The sequence below is a fragment of the Ambystoma mexicanum genome, chromosome 3q (assembly GCF_040938575.1).
Source record: "Ambystoma mexicanum isolate Mex_15411 chromosome 3q, UKY_AmexF1_1, whole genome shotgun sequence".
Classification (NCBI taxonomy): Eukaryota; Metazoa; Chordata; class Amphibia; order Caudata; family Ambystomatidae; genus Ambystoma; species Ambystoma mexicanum.
Window position 1 is genome coordinate 599,201,984 of NC_090926.1, and position 15,392 is coordinate 599,217,375.

The 15,392-nt window shown below is 46.2% G+C and overlaps 1 protein-coding gene across 1 annotated transcript in view; it reads right to left on the minus strand.

The window, feature by feature from the left end:
- Nucleotides 1-315: 315 nt before the first annotated feature.
- ABCC3 (ATP binding cassette subfamily C member 3) overlaps nucleotides 316-15,392 on the minus strand; it is an 804,906-nt gene continuing 789,829 nt past the window's right edge. Inside the window, exons 30-31 of the mRNA XM_069654461.1 lie at nucleotides 8,275-8,469; nucleotides 316-608 (exon numbers count right to left, since the gene is read on the minus strand). Coding sequence (XP_069510562.1) covers nucleotides 500-608; nucleotides 8,275-8,469 — 304 coding nt within the window. The 3' untranslated portion in view covers nucleotides 316-499. The remainder of the gene's footprint in view (nucleotides 609-8,274; nucleotides 8,470-15,392) is intronic.

Genomic DNA, 15,392 nt, shown 5'->3' on the forward strand with positions numbered 1-15,392 from the left:
ATTACATTTTAGGGAGAGAGGGGGGTGGGTGGGTGAGGGTAGGGGGAGAGGGGGGGTGGGTAGGTAGGGAGAGGGGGGGGTGGGTGGGTAGGGGTACGGTAGGGGTGGGTGGGAGGTAGGGCTGCACAGACAACGGAACAACAAATATTGTATACCCACAAATTTTGTGAAATTAAACATATTAGAAACGTGCGCTTTCTCTTTTCTTTCTTTTCCATTTAACCAAAGTGAGCCACAGCAACGCGTGGCCGGGTACAGCTAGTATATAGATATGTACACAACATATGTCAATAAATAGATAATGCAAGCTGGAAATAACTTTAAATATGTTATGCTTTTATTATAGAATTTGAGGTTTGTGTTATCATGAAATTCTCTATTCATGATCCGCACATAGAATATAAAGTATATTTGATGTATAAAAAACGTCCGGTCGGTTCTTCCTTGCATTGTTTTTGTTCTTTGATGATTCTCTTGGTGCTCAGACATGAAAGTTTATCTAAGCGAGTCCCGCATCCTTTGCCATACCGTAGAAAATACCCTTAGAACTTATAAGATTGGATGGAGTGTCAAATTCTGCTATTTTACCTTTGTCGAGAACAAGAACCCTGTTTGCAAAAGAAAAAGACATATTTAGTTTAAACGCTATAAAATGACACCAATTAAGCACATATTTCCATTAGCAATGCGCCCTACGCGCTGGAGATTACTATCACTAATACACACACCTGCATATATGTGACCGAGGCTCTGCACAAGCATACACGTGCATTTCTGCGGTTATTTTATTTCATTAAGTTTTCATCAAAATTTCAGTAACGTCCCAATGTGAAAATATTACCTTATGCTCAAGTAAAAATGAAAAATTAACATAGTGCAGTCATAATATAAGACTCCGTCCATTGTTAGTTGTATCGCTACCTCCGCGGGTACGCCTGTTAGGGTATCATTGGTAGGGAGCAAACTCATTTGCACTGTTGCACAAAAAAAAGTTTTACTAGTTGATGAACTTGGGGAGCACGAGTGGGTATGTGCCATGGGGACACACCTGGTGACGGTTCCCCAGGCAACCGGGCTCCGGGTTCACAGATGCCTTATAACACACATTGTAGCCTCGTCTATGTTCACTTTGCCCATTACACCCTGTATTCATTGTTTTTGTAAGCAAATGATGCAGAGTGGGTGTCATTTGTAACTGAGTGAGGAGCTAAATAAAAGTGTAAAACCCAATCACTCTTTCATTTTTCTCTCCAAGTCATGAGTCTCATTACGACTCTGCCGGTAACCTGCCAGCAGATTCATCTTACCATTACAGGCGGCCAATATCCCGGTGTTACCAGGATATTACCAGTGCCGGCAGTAAGTTCCCAGAATCGGAACTACTGAATTCCTGGCACCATTGCTAAGGATGCCAGTGATTCAGTGCATTCTCTGCCGGTAGGGCCCTGAACTCCTGGCAGGTCGGACCTGCCAGTAGTTCACTGACCCTACCGGCAGATTCGGAGTATGGCGGTCTGGGAAAAATGCTAGAGATGTTTTACTGGCATCTATCCCAGACCGGCATACTCGTAATGACCCCCAATATTGTCCTGCTGTTCCAAGGCATTGGAGGGCAGCAAAGCAGAGTCTGCATATCTGCTTTGCTTTACTCCTCCATCTTGGAAGAGAACATGGTGTTGCGCCTGTATGAGGTTTCCATGCAGGCATAAAACCAATGAATTCAATACAATACGTCTTGTTTTACCACCTGCTAAAGATCAGGCAAATTCCTTTGGAATCCATTATGAAACGCTACCTGCAAAGCATCATTTGCAGGTGTTGTTTCCTCTCTCCCAAAGCAGAGAGTAAAAGTGAGGAGTAAAGGCAATTTTGCCTTCATGTACTCTTCACATTTATATTCTGCTTTGTGAGTGTTGAACATTGCAGTGCATGTGTTGGTTGTGTCCTGTCTGCAATTAGCATATCTTTTTTAAAATAACCCTGTGGGTGTAATACTTCTATCTTGGTGTTACTCAAGTTATCCACATTGGCTGATGTGGCATGTGGTTCCTGTAAACTTGCATGTTCATGCTTTTACTTTTGGTTGGTGGGTGTGTGAAGTGATAGGACTTCATTAAGAGTCCGGCAGTAGCCGTGCCGGGGGATTACGACCCTGGTGTTCCTGGAAGTCAGGCACTGGAAAAATGTTAATCCCTATTACCATTTGAGTCCCATAGGACTCAGTGGGAATAGGGATGACGGAAGCACCGGCACCGTTAATAACGATGTCGGTGCTTCCATGAAAGTCTGCAACCGGCTGCCGTCCCACCCACCAAGTCAGACCTGGCGGGCAGACGGCAGCCACCTGCAGACTCGGAGTGTGCCGGTCCTGTAACAATGGTGCGTGTAGGTTTACCGGCACAGTTGTTACCGGACCGGCACCCTCGTAATGAGGTTCATAATGTCTGTGGATATGTAGTCTGGTTGCTCAATATCGTTTTAGCTTTATCTTCTCAATCAAAATCATTAATCAAACTGTTTGAACAGAGATTAAGCAAATTTGAGAATACTTGCCAGGACCCTGCTCAGGGGCTTCATTCTGTTATGTAGAAACTCCACGTTTTCCTAAGAAAGGCTATTTTTACCTGTAACCCTCCCAGTGCCAAGAGAAGGTTCAGTCTGCGATCCGCACAATAGAAAGGATCTCAGCCACCCTCATACCCAAAAGCCCATACTTCCGGTAGCTTCAGGAGCCAGTCATCAAATCACACTCATCAACATATGTTTTCACTGTTATTCCATACATTTAACTTATTGTAGAGAGTAGGTGATGCCACTCCAGGGTTTAATATGTTAACTACGTTCTCTGATACAGTGCAAGGTTATTGTATCCAGGCTTGAGGGAGATTTGGCTAGAACACACAGCGTTATCATACTGAAATGTCAAATGGAAATGGGAGTACATCTGAGAAATGTTTTCCAATAGGAGAACGTGTTATGGACGATAACAAAGATCTGCACCTTCACTTTATTTTAAATGGGAAGTCATTGGAGGAATATTTTGCAAGCAGGTCCATACGAATTTGCAGGTGAATATCGCTAGCCATGACCTTACTTTAGCCAATTTAGCTGTGGGAAAATCTAGTCTGGACATAGTCCTTTCGACTAGTCTGAAAAACCTGAGAGGAAACCATTAACAGCAGATGCCGAGTAAACAAAGGCAGGGAATGGGGAATGCTACCAAGCAGTTTCAACTGAATGAAACAGGTTTTAACCACTTTGCTGTTGTTTTGAATACGACTGAACAGGCTTAGCTGTGCTTTCTCAGAGCAAATGTAAGGGAGGATGACTTTAAAATATGCCTCATGTTGATAAACTCAGTCACAGGCAGTAAATGCTGTCACTCATAGCAGACACCATTTGTAAAAAGAGTTCCTTATGCAGGATTTTTCCTTGACCATTTCGCTTTTCTGTCCGGTCTCCAATGTGTTGTCCTGATAACTCAGTTGCCCCCCCCACTCCCACCATCCACCCCAGCGTGGTGGAGCAGAGCATATGAGGATGTGCCTGGCATATAAAAGCAGTACTTTAAAATCCAGCTGAACCTGGAGCATGATGGCAGTAACTGGGCATGTGGGGCGAACCTAGCGACTGAGGCTATATCACACATATTACGATGGTTTAAAATAGGATAAAAAGGCATTAAATGGTCATATGTGCCTACGTTCGGCACTTGATGAAATAGGTTTTTACATGTAAGTAGCTGCATCAGGCACATGTTGGCAGCACCCTGGCATGGCTGGCTGTACCTAGTTTATGATGTCTGAATCTGAGCATATTGTTATATAACGGCTATACCAATAGATGACCTTGTAGTCATTGTCGACTCCTCTCTCTCCTTTACTCCTCACATCTTGGACCTTGCCAAGAAGGCCCACTTTTAACGTCACCTCCTTAGAGGCATTCTCCCTTTCCTCAATTCGCCCAGAAGCTCAATGTCTCTAGTGCTCTGGTCCTCTCCAGGCTAGCCTACTTTCTTCACTCCGTCCTCTTCAACTAATCCAGAATAGGGCTGCGAGAATTATCCTTGGCCTCAAGCCCTGGGACATCTCCAGCTCTAAAAAACTCTCCACTGGCTCCCGGTTGCTGCAAGGATCAAATTCAAGATCCTTTGCATCATCCACAAGGCTGTCTGGGACCACACTACCTGCAGCTCTCTCTTACTAAATACTCTCCCTCCAGACCCCTTCGATCTTCTCACTCCAATTTTCTGCTGGTCAAACGTGGGGCAGCTCTCTCTCCTCAGCTGGCTTCCTCCTATGGAAGAGTCACCCTCTCTCTCTCCGTCTTGAACCGGCCCACCTCATGTTCCGTAAACAACTCAAGACCTTTCTTTTCTCCTCCTCCTTCCTTCTCCCCCTCCCATGCTAACCATCCCCTCTGCCGCTGAGATTGGGGCCTGGTCCCTCAAGAGTCCTATAGGGTCCTGTGCTTCTGCCCAATTGCCACCAGCACCCCCCTGCACTGCCCTCTGGGCCCACAAGCACCTGTCAGGTGGTTGCCTCCACCAAGCACTTTCATGTTAGGGCGGTAGACCTCCCTCTTCACTTGGGGGGATGTCTCTGCCCATGCACCTACCTGCTGCCTCCCCAACAGGCACCTTTGGCACTTCCCCCCTGGGGGTCCCTAATAGCAGTTAACCACATCCCATCCACCATTTTTTCTTTCGAGTCCACTTGCATGCTCTGAATGTCACAAGGCCTACTAGGACCGCTGTTCTTTCTATCTGTTCATTGTCATCTTCATTGTTTATTTGCTCTCTTGTTCCCTGCCCTTTTGCCTTGTGGCACTTTGAAACAGCACTTTGAAACACAGTCTTGTTGTATAAGCACCTTATAAATATCCAATAAAATAAGTAAATAAAATCTCACACTGTATGTGGGAATGCAACAACTATGGCTCGGCATAGGAGCATATATCTGCCCATTACTTCCAGTGTACAAAGGAGTATAGTTGCTGTAGCTGGGGCTGAGGAGGCTCATCAGCATTTGAGACCACAAGGCATAAAAGCAGAATATGTAAATTTAAGGTGGTAGCCGGCCATGTAGGTTGTCCCTGGACATAAAAGGCTGCATCTGGTTATTTGATGCCTGTACTTTGTGCTATGCAAAATAGCTATGCAACTATTAATACTACAACACTTAGATGCAGGAGGAATCTGGAATGAAACACTATATGAAAAAACAGTATTACATAATGACTGCACTTTGGCATATGGCAGATGTAGCTGGCATATGAGGCATGCGAGGCTATACGTCATGTGATTGATTTGGCAGAATGTATAAGGCTTTACCTGGGCAGTTGATGGTGGACTGCACCTGGGCATATGTCAGTGGTGGCTGGGAATGAAGATGCTTATTGGAATATAGTGTGCTGTGTCACTTGTAGAGCACAACATAGATGATGATGACAATTGATGCATCAACACTCATATAGGACAGTAAATGACCAGTTGAGGCTGTATGTGTGCATATGGAGTTGCACCTGGACATTTGAGGATGTACAGTCCATAATATGACTGAAGAACTGTGTACAAGGCAGCTAATAATGTATTATGGCAGTACCTTGACATCATGTGCTGTACCTGCTATACTGTGCCGCTGCTGCTGGGAATACAAGCATGTGCCTATCATGTAAGGGTTAATCAGGCATATAAGGTCAGTACCTGTTTGTATGGATTAGCATCTGGGTGATGATGGCACCTTGGTATATGAGTCTGGCACACGATGGCTGAATGGGGACATTTAATGTTGTACATGGAATATAAAGGTTGAAACTGTGCATGCAAGGTCATACCTGGCAATATGAGAATATACAGACATATTCTGACCTTAGCTAGATATTTGATTCTCATCTAACATACGCTCTCAATACCTTGGCTTTAACTAGGCACAAGGTTAAACTTAAACAAAACAAGATAAGTGATGGGTGGAAGGGATTAGAATTCATCTTAACCTCTAGAATTGCTGTGGGCAAGTCTCTAGACCACCATTCTCCAGCCTGTCAAGACAATACAGAAAGGGGAAAGGCCATATGTATATCAGGCTTGGTCCCATCCCAATAAGGGCAGTAGTGTACAAACTGCTAGGTCACATCACTTCTACACAAGACCACAAGCAACTCCAGATATGTTTCGGCCTCTTTGAGCATGATCAGTAAGGTGAATATTGGGTTTCTCTGCCCAGCAGCATTGGGACTCATCTGGGCATAGCCATCCCACTCGGGCGACTTAAACAAAACAAAAGAGGGGGCAGCTGGAAAGTTTTGAATGAATATTAACCTCTGGCATTGCTCTGGGCAACCCTCCAGAGCAATCATTCTTTAGACGGGAAGGACATGGCTGGGAATATGAGTATATGTGGACCTATTCTGGCTGTAGCAGGCCATTCAAAACTCTTTCAACATACAATTCCAATACCATGGACATAACATGGCAGAATTTAGCAAATGATATGTGTACCGTGGCAAATTAGATTCTACCTCTAAATAGAATTCCGGATCTGGGCAGAAGATGCTGTGCCTACGCATGTGAGGCTGCAACTGGGTATTCATTGGCTTTAGTCTTAAATCTGAACCTTAACCTAGGATTGGAGGGCTTAGGCATTTGCTAGGCACACTTTGCATAATCATATGGCGAAATTATAGCTTTAACTGACTTTATGGTGGATTTACCTGGCCAGAAGGGGCTGTATCTGGTTCCATGATGTTGGGTCTATCATGTAAACAAGCCTTCACAAGGTTGCTGGCTCTGCCATTATTTAATGTCAAAAGTGCCCAGCTACAGCCTGGCAAGTCCACTTAATCCGATGTATCATTAGGTACAGTCACACATAGGCAGATACATCACATGCCAACATCCTGCCATTTGAGGTTGCAGCCTCACTTCCACTGGCATTTCTGTCTTATGATAGATACAGCATCACACTTACATTAATGTGCTTAGTTACAGCCATTAATATCTGCAAGCCTCAGTAACATTATATGCCAACTGCAACCACGTGTTCAGGGGCTCAAGGTTCTGCGTGTCTGTTTCCTATTTTTGTTTGGAGTATTTTTACTTCCTATTTTTATTTTTGTGAGTATTTGCCTATTTTTAGGGAGTACAGGGGCCGATACACACTTTATCTGTAGGACTGGTTATGGGTTTGAAGATTCAAATCTTTCTTCCCCACACCTGGGTAACACTGTCCATCCAAAACAAGAGACTTTAGACCACAAAGGTAAACAGTGGTGCCCCACGTTAAGTCGTTTTGGATGGCCCCCTTCATTCAAAACGACCCCCCTCATGCAAGGTGGACTGTGTGGAGGATAAAACTAGCTTTCTTAATTTCTATCTCTATACGTTGAATCCCGCGACTGCAGCCACTTCACTGAAACGTGTGCTCCCTTCACCCATGACCGAACTGAATCTCCTGTGCAATATAAAGAAGCAGATGATGGAGAATAACTCCGTAAATAAATAACGAATATTGCGGGAGAAGAGTGTCTTCGCCGATGGATAGGGATCTTCCTTTTTTTTTACATTCACGTTTCGAAAGCTTTGTTTCTTGATGTTCATCCTGTCTGGAGAAGCGGATGGTCTACAGACATTGGGCCACATTACAAGTTTGGCGGTAGCCTTGCCGGTAAAACAGGCAGGCTGCTGCCAAACTTGCGAATTTTTGCAGTGCTCAGGAATGGGCAATTACTGGATCATTACGGCCTTGCCGCACCCAGTAATCGCCCATTCACGGGGGCCGGAAAATATTCTTCCCCATTCCCCAAAGATCCTCAATGGGAATGGGGAAACCGGATGCACCGGCACCATTCGTGAATGGTGTCGGTGCATCTGACATGCTGTGCTCGCGGCGACAGTCCACCCGCCAGGTCAGACGTGGCGGGCACACAGGCACCCGCAAGCAAAACTTGCAGTTTGCCAGTCCGGTAGTAACGGCGCCGGTAGCTTACCGGCACCCTTACTACTGGACCAGCAAACTTATAATGAGGCACATAGTGCATCAATTCAGTGGCCTCATATGCAACCGAAGCTATTGCAGAAAGTTGTGGAACTCATTGCTTGATCTTAAAGGTCATTGTTCCACATACCATTGCTGGTCGCTGACTAACCCTCTCCAACACCTTTTAATAATTTGTCAATTGAAATTGCACGATACAATCTTTCAGCTCCGTAAACTCTGTCTGCACAGCATTACAACCTAATGTACACGGGTGTGAAATAGGACGCCATGAGGATACCTGGTGTAATCCAGGATTGTGTTCAGCCTGTGTGCTATCGTCAACACTGTACAATCTTCGAACTGCGTTCGGATGGTCATTTGGATCAGGTCGTCTGTTTCTAGGTCCACTGCTGCTGTTGCTTCATCCAAGACGAGGATGCGGGTTTTCCGCAGGAGGGCTCTTGCTAAACAGACAAGCTGCCTTTGGCCAACACTGTGGGCAAAAAAAAATAAAAAGAAACTGTTAGATTTGTAAACCACACACAAGTGCACTACCTTCTGTCAAAAATGACTGTTTGGCAGTTTAATTATTTATTAACCGATTTTGTCACCGGAGAGGACGAGGCCAGACCAGCGTTGGTAGCACATAAGCACATGGGTATTATGAATGGAGCCTAAAGTGAATTTAAATAATCAAAGTAACGTTGCGATATACCAATATAGTTATCGACTGTACAATAAGCAATGCCCTCATCATGTTTGCAGTTTACATGTAATTATGCAATCAATGTGTCCGAACCCTGCTGAGCAACTTCAACAGGTCAACGTGTGATGTGTGTCGAGAATGGTTAAGGCGTCACACTCCGAAATAACACACAGACGCGGAGCTTTCATTTAACACATCCTTTAATCTCCACACAATAACCCAGGAGTGACTAGCCCTCCGTCATATCCCGTCCCGCCCCTTCCTGCCGCCCCATGTACTTCCCCTCGTGACTAGGGAGTCATGTGACGACATCACACGCCCCCGATACTAAACATTAAGTTCGTTATCAGGGCATCTCCTCAATGAGGCGCAGTGGTCGTCTTCGAGTTCTCTGAGGTCTCCAGTTATTTCTTTCGCTCGATTCCTGAGGTAGCCAACGGGGTTCATCAGTGTCGGAATCTTCCTGGTCTCCTTCGTAGGGTGCATCCCGCACCAGAGTGTCCCTTGGCATGTGATGTTCGACTAGGGGTATGATCCCTGGCATCTTCTTGAAGTGGGAGCTGTTTCTTGTTACTGTATGTGTCGTTCCTTCAGCCGTGATGAGAGAACCTTTCCTCTGTGTGATGGTGAGGGGTTCTTCATTGAACGATGCCATGTTTTTGCGATGTTGTGGCTGTCTCGCGACGACAATGTCTCCCGGCTCCAAGCTATTTTCCTCGGCCCTCCTTTTCTTGTCCGCTGCGGCTTTCATATTCATTTTCTGGGACGCGTCTTGTTGTCTCATTTCAGCGTCACCTTTGTACCGTTCTTCCTCCAGTTCTATGTGGGGTAGTCTAGTTCGCACATTTCTACCAAACATGACTTCTGACGGTGATTTGCCAGTGGTACTGTGTGGGGTATTGCGGTAGTCTCTCATTAGCTTGCACAGTAATTTTTCCAGTGGTTCTCCAGTCAGGCGAGCTATCTGCGTGGTGCGTTTAATACTTCCCATGAATCGTTCAACTGTGCCGTTCGCTTGAGGCCACAACGGTGTGACTTTTCTGTGATGGAAACCCATGTATTCTGCGAAGGTTTTGCAATCTTGTCCGGTGAATGGGGGTCCATTATCTGATTTCACTACTTTTGGAATTCCGTATATAGCAAACATTCTGTCCAACGCAGGGATGGTGTGATATGCTGCTGTTGACGGTACAATTTGTGCATCTGGGAATCTCGAATATTCATCGATGGCCACAAAGACATAATCGCCCCCTTCCAGAGGACCATAGTGATCGATGGTGATTTCTTCCCAAGTTCTGTTTGGCAAATCAGTCATTCTGAGCGGTTCAGGTCTAGTTTGAGGGTTAAGAACCACACATGTGGGACAGTCTTTGAGCAGTTCTTCCACTTGTGTGTCCATTTGAGGGAACCATACCCTTTGTCGCAACATCCTTTTTGTGGACATTATTCCCCGGTGTCCTTCATGTGCAAGGTCAAGGACCTTTTTTCTTAATGACCGAGGAACCACTAGTTTTGTCCCTTTTAGTAAGAGTCCTTCTGTTTCTGCAAGCTCTTCCCTTACTGTGAGCAGACAGGTGATGTCTTGCTTGGTTTCTTCTTCCATACCTTCTTTGAGTTGCTTAGCCTGTTTCCAGTGCCCTGTCTCAAGACATCTCATAATGACCTGCATTGCAGGGTCTGAGTTGGTTTCCCTAGCTATTTGTTCCATGTCCAAACCTTGTGGTGTACTTTCTTGGACCACATACATGATGTATTGATCTGCAATGGATGGATCGGAGTTGCAATCTTGACTGGGATGACGCGAAAGGAAATCTGCTGGATTTTGTTCTTTTCCTGGTCGATGAATGATGTTGAATTGATAATCTTGTAGCCTTAAAGCCCATCGAGCTATTCTGGGAGGCATCTTGGCTTGAGCATTTCCATAGATGAATAATAGTGCCTGATGGTCTGTGACAATGGTGAAAGGTTTCCCATACAGGAAAAGATGAAAATGCTCGCATGCCCACACGACCGCCAAGCCTTCCCTCTCCGCTTGTGAATATGCTTGTTCAGTTTTTGAGAGGCTGCGACTGGCATAAGATACTATGTGTATGGACTGGCCATCTTTGTGATCAAGTTGAGTCCGAATGGCTCCGAGGCCAACTGGACTAGCATCCACTATCAATTCTGTGTGCTTCTGTGGGTCAAAGTATACCATATTTTTGGCATCTGCAATGCGATCTTTGATAACTTGGAACGCTTGTTGACATTCATCCGTCCATCGGAAATTGGCGTTAAGTTTGATGAGGGCTCTCAAGGGTGCACTGACGGATGCAAAGTCCTTAATGTATCTCGTGCAATAACTTGCTAGACCCAGGAATGATCGCAGATCGGTGACGGAAGTTGGTGGTGTCGTGCTTGTGAGTGCGCTGACCTTTTCAGGATCCGGTGTCATTCCATTCTTGGAGAAGATGTGGCCGAGAAATCGCAGGGTTGGTTTTCTAAATTCACATTTGTCCTTATTCAGGGTGAGGTGTGCTTCCTCCAGTGCCATGCACACACGCATAAGGGTGTCATCGTGCTGTTCTTGAGTTTGTCCAAATACTAAGATGTCATCACTATAGTTCAAACAATTTGGTACGTGTTTTATTATGTTATGGATTTCCGACTGAAATATTTCGGCCGCCGAAGAGACTCCAAAACTGAGCCGCTTGTATCTGTAGAGGCCCATGTGAGTAGCAAAAGTGGTGATGTATCTGGACCTTTTGTGAAGTTCTAGTTGATGGTACCCCTTATTGAGGTCCAGTTTTGAAAACACTGTGGCTCCATTGAGCAGATGCACCATGTCCGTTATTCTGGGAGATTGATGACGTTCTCTCAAGATTGCTTCATTGGGTCTTCGCATGTCCACGCAAATGCGAATGTCAGCGGAATCCTTTTTCGGGACTGGTACAATGGGAGATACCCAAGGAGTGGGGCCTTCAGCAGGTTCAATTATGTCCGCTTACAAGAGTTTCATTAATTCGGTTTCCACTTGTTTTTGTATATTGATGGGAATACCATGGTAGTGTTGCGCTACCGGAGGAATGCTGCTGTGTATATGTAGTTCAATTTGTCTGTCCTTCAATTTTCCGAGTCCTCTGAACAATGCAGGGAAAATCTTGTCAATGTTGGCGGTGGGGTCCAGGTGCTTGTGCATCATGAGTCTATATAGAACATGAATCAGACCCATGTCGACCGCAGATTTGTAGCTAAGAATGCATCCACTGTCAGTGGCTGCTTCGAGAACATGCATGGGTATTTCCTTCACGTGATCTTTGTATCGACATGATGCCGTGAAGAAACCTTTACACGGTAGCGGCGTCTTGGAGCCATATGGAAAAATGAGTGCTCTAGCTGGTTGCAAGCGTGGTGCATTTGGCATGTTGTTGTACACTTCCTCACTCACCACATTTACCGTGGCTCCTGTGTCCACCAGAAATTCGGCAGCCACTTGGTTGACATTGATGATGAAAGTAGGGCTATTTTCTTTTGCCGTGGGGTTTCCAAGTGCATATAGGTAGCCTTTTGTCCGTGGTTCTCCTCTGCGTGGATTTGATTCCTTCTTGGGTTTGTCCTCTGAGGAGGTGCTGGAGATGCTGTCAGAATGTGATTGTTCCACCAGACACCTGACATATCTCCGGGGACGTCTTCTCCGCCCGGAGGATGAAGATTTGTTGTCACGCCACTCATGTGTGGGTTTTGATTGTCTTCTATCTGACGGTTCTTCTCGTTGTCGGCGGCGTGTTGCGTCATTCTGGTAGTGTGACTCATGATTGGGACTCATGCGCCTAAATTCTCTTTCTGGTGAGGAGCGTCTGTTTCTTCCACTTCCTCGCATTTTGCTGCGATAGATGAAACACACAGCCTTGTAATGATTTTCCCCCCCGCAGGCAGAACAAATTTGACCCATGGCAGGGCAGATGCCTTCATGAGGATATTCATGTCCACAGCGATAACAAAATGGATCTGTGTTTCCTTTGGTGGTGCTCTCAAGTTTGTGTAGATTTTCATGCTTCCCGTGAATGATGGTGATGCCATCAAGACTTTCCACCTGTGCTGTTAGTGCCGCCTCGGATCGAGCCAGGCGTAGAATCTCTTCCAGATTTCGAGCCTTTTGTAGAAGTCTTTTTCTGAAATCACTGCTTTCACATCCTACAATTATCTGTGAGCGAAGGGCTTCCTCATTAGAGTAGTTGTTAAAATCGCAATGTTTCATCTTTATTCTTAATCTCATCACAAATGCATCCATTGTTTCACCTTTTAGTTGTTTAGTGGTGTGAAAGATATGACGCTCATAGTCCACGTTTGTGTGTGGCATGAAATAGTTGGTTCGGGTTGTCTTCAATTTGGTGTAGGTGTCTATGTCATCTTCAGGAATTTCATCTAGGATGTCTCTCACATTTGATCCTATGGCATGGGTGAGCAAACTGTGCTTCCTTTCATCCTCCAAAGGCCCTACCGCCTTGAGACACACTTCGAAATCCCTCACCCACTTTTTCCACCTTGGTCCCAGTGTGCTGGTGTCGCTCAGGTCAAAATTGGGGGGTAACTGTGTTATTAGGCCGTCCGTCATGCTTGTGCGTGTTGTTTTGGCGGGAGTTACTTGTACTGTTAGTGATTCCTCAGAGGAGTCATCAAGCATGACAGGCAATGTATAACTGCGCACTCGGTGAGTATAGTGGGCGACAAATTACTATGTTCCACTTGAAATCTGAAGATGGTGGATGTTCTGTGTGACGTGAGGTGTTTGTACAAGGAGCCGACGTGCTCCACTTGCGTGTGCTTGATTCGCTCGTACCTGTGTAAGCGTGGGGAGCCGCCGCGCTCCACCCACTGATGTCACTGCTTTTTTTTTTGGCGGGAAAACGCTGTGAGGAGCCGACCCGCTCCACTCACACGCTTCAGCGTGAGGAGCCGATGTGCTCCACTCACGGGCCAAATTCCGTCCACGGAAGGGAGAACGTTACGGGGAGCCGATGCGCTCCACCCGCAAGATTCCTGCACGTTGTTGGTGAGGGAAACGCTGTGAGGAGCCGACCCGCTCCACTCACACGTTTCTGTGTAAGGAGCCGACACGCTCCACTCACGGATGAATTTTGCCACGGTCGCAAGGAGCCGATGCGCTCCACTTGCACAATACAAGTGACGATTGCAGGGAGCCGCCGTGCTCCACCTGCAGATCGGACTGTCGCCGGTGGCAGAAGCTTGCGAGACCTCGCTCGGACTCCTGGGGAGAGTCTCAGCTGGCGGGGAGTATGTTCACTCCCACCCACCGTACGCCGTACGCTGCCGTGTGTTTGCTGCGTGAGTTCTTCGTCGCCAGTGTCGAGAATGTGTAAGGCGTCACACTCCGAAATAACACACAGACGCGGAGCTTTCATTTAACACATTCTTTAATCTCCACACAATAACCCAGGAGTGACTAGCCCTCCGTCATATCCCGTCCCGCCCCTTCCTGCCGCCCCATGTACTTCCCCTCGTGACTAGGGAGTCATGTGACGACATCACAATGTGTGATGCTTTGTAGAACTCCAAGACCAACAAACACATGGGAAGCATTTTAAAATGGTGGACATGATTCTATCCCGAGGGACAGCTCGATCTAGACGGGTATTTTAGAGGGGGTGACTGGGATAAGCAGACACCCTGTTTTCTGAGGGATCAGTCTCGGATGGGTGTCAGGGGCTTGGTGAAGTGGGGGCGCATCCTGCTCGTTTGACACTTTCACGTTCAAGTATCTACCTTACATGTATTGGTGGGCCATGACGCCCACCGTTTCCCGCCACGCTCATTCGGGCACATACACAGCTTTATCAGCATACGGACCAGTATGAACATCCTTATGGAACTCTGAAAGCTGTGAGCCCAGGAGTGGCAATGATCCCTCAATATTAATGAGTGCTGTGTGAGTATGTGGACTTTAAGAGAAGCAGTGAAGTGCCCTGCCATCCATTCAGGACTACACCATATTCAAGAGGATTGAAAGCTGATAGCAGTGCAGAATCGATTGAGCAATGGGGTACATGTTGCCTCGGTTCCCCCTATACTGGCTCCTCTTTCAAATGGCGGGCTATACACCCGAGTGAGTAGGCACACCCTTCCACAGGCCTACATCTCACACCTGCCGTCATTGATATTTCAATAGTATGTGAAGACCTTGCCAGCTTTGTTCTATTGGCATCCAAGTGCACCAAGATGAGGGCAACAATCAGATGCCACTCTGGATGTCTGTTGTGTGGGAATCTAAAGTGCTGGGGCACTGCCTCGCCAGAATCAGCAGAAGGATGGCCAACCATGTTCCTTTTGTAAAAAGACACCTTCCAAACACAAATCCTCATTATGTTGAATCGCCATTCCCCATTGATCCATGGATGCAGGCGTTGGCCGTTGACTTGCACATCAAGCCGAGTGCCTGTGTAATGTAAATGTTTTGGCAGTATTCCCGACTTTCAAGGCAATCCCAGGTCCAAACACGGTTTATTTCTGCCAGTTTTTCTATATGAGTTCTAACTGTTGCAAAAACAAAGTGAGACACAACTTTGTACTTGCATTGAAGTGTTAGTTCTGCCTGTTGTGCGCTTACAAAAGTTGAAAAACCAAATACAATCAGGGTTGATCCTATCCCAAAAAGGGCAGCGGAGCTCAAGCTGTTAGGTCACATCTTATCTGCAGGAGACCACGAGCACCTC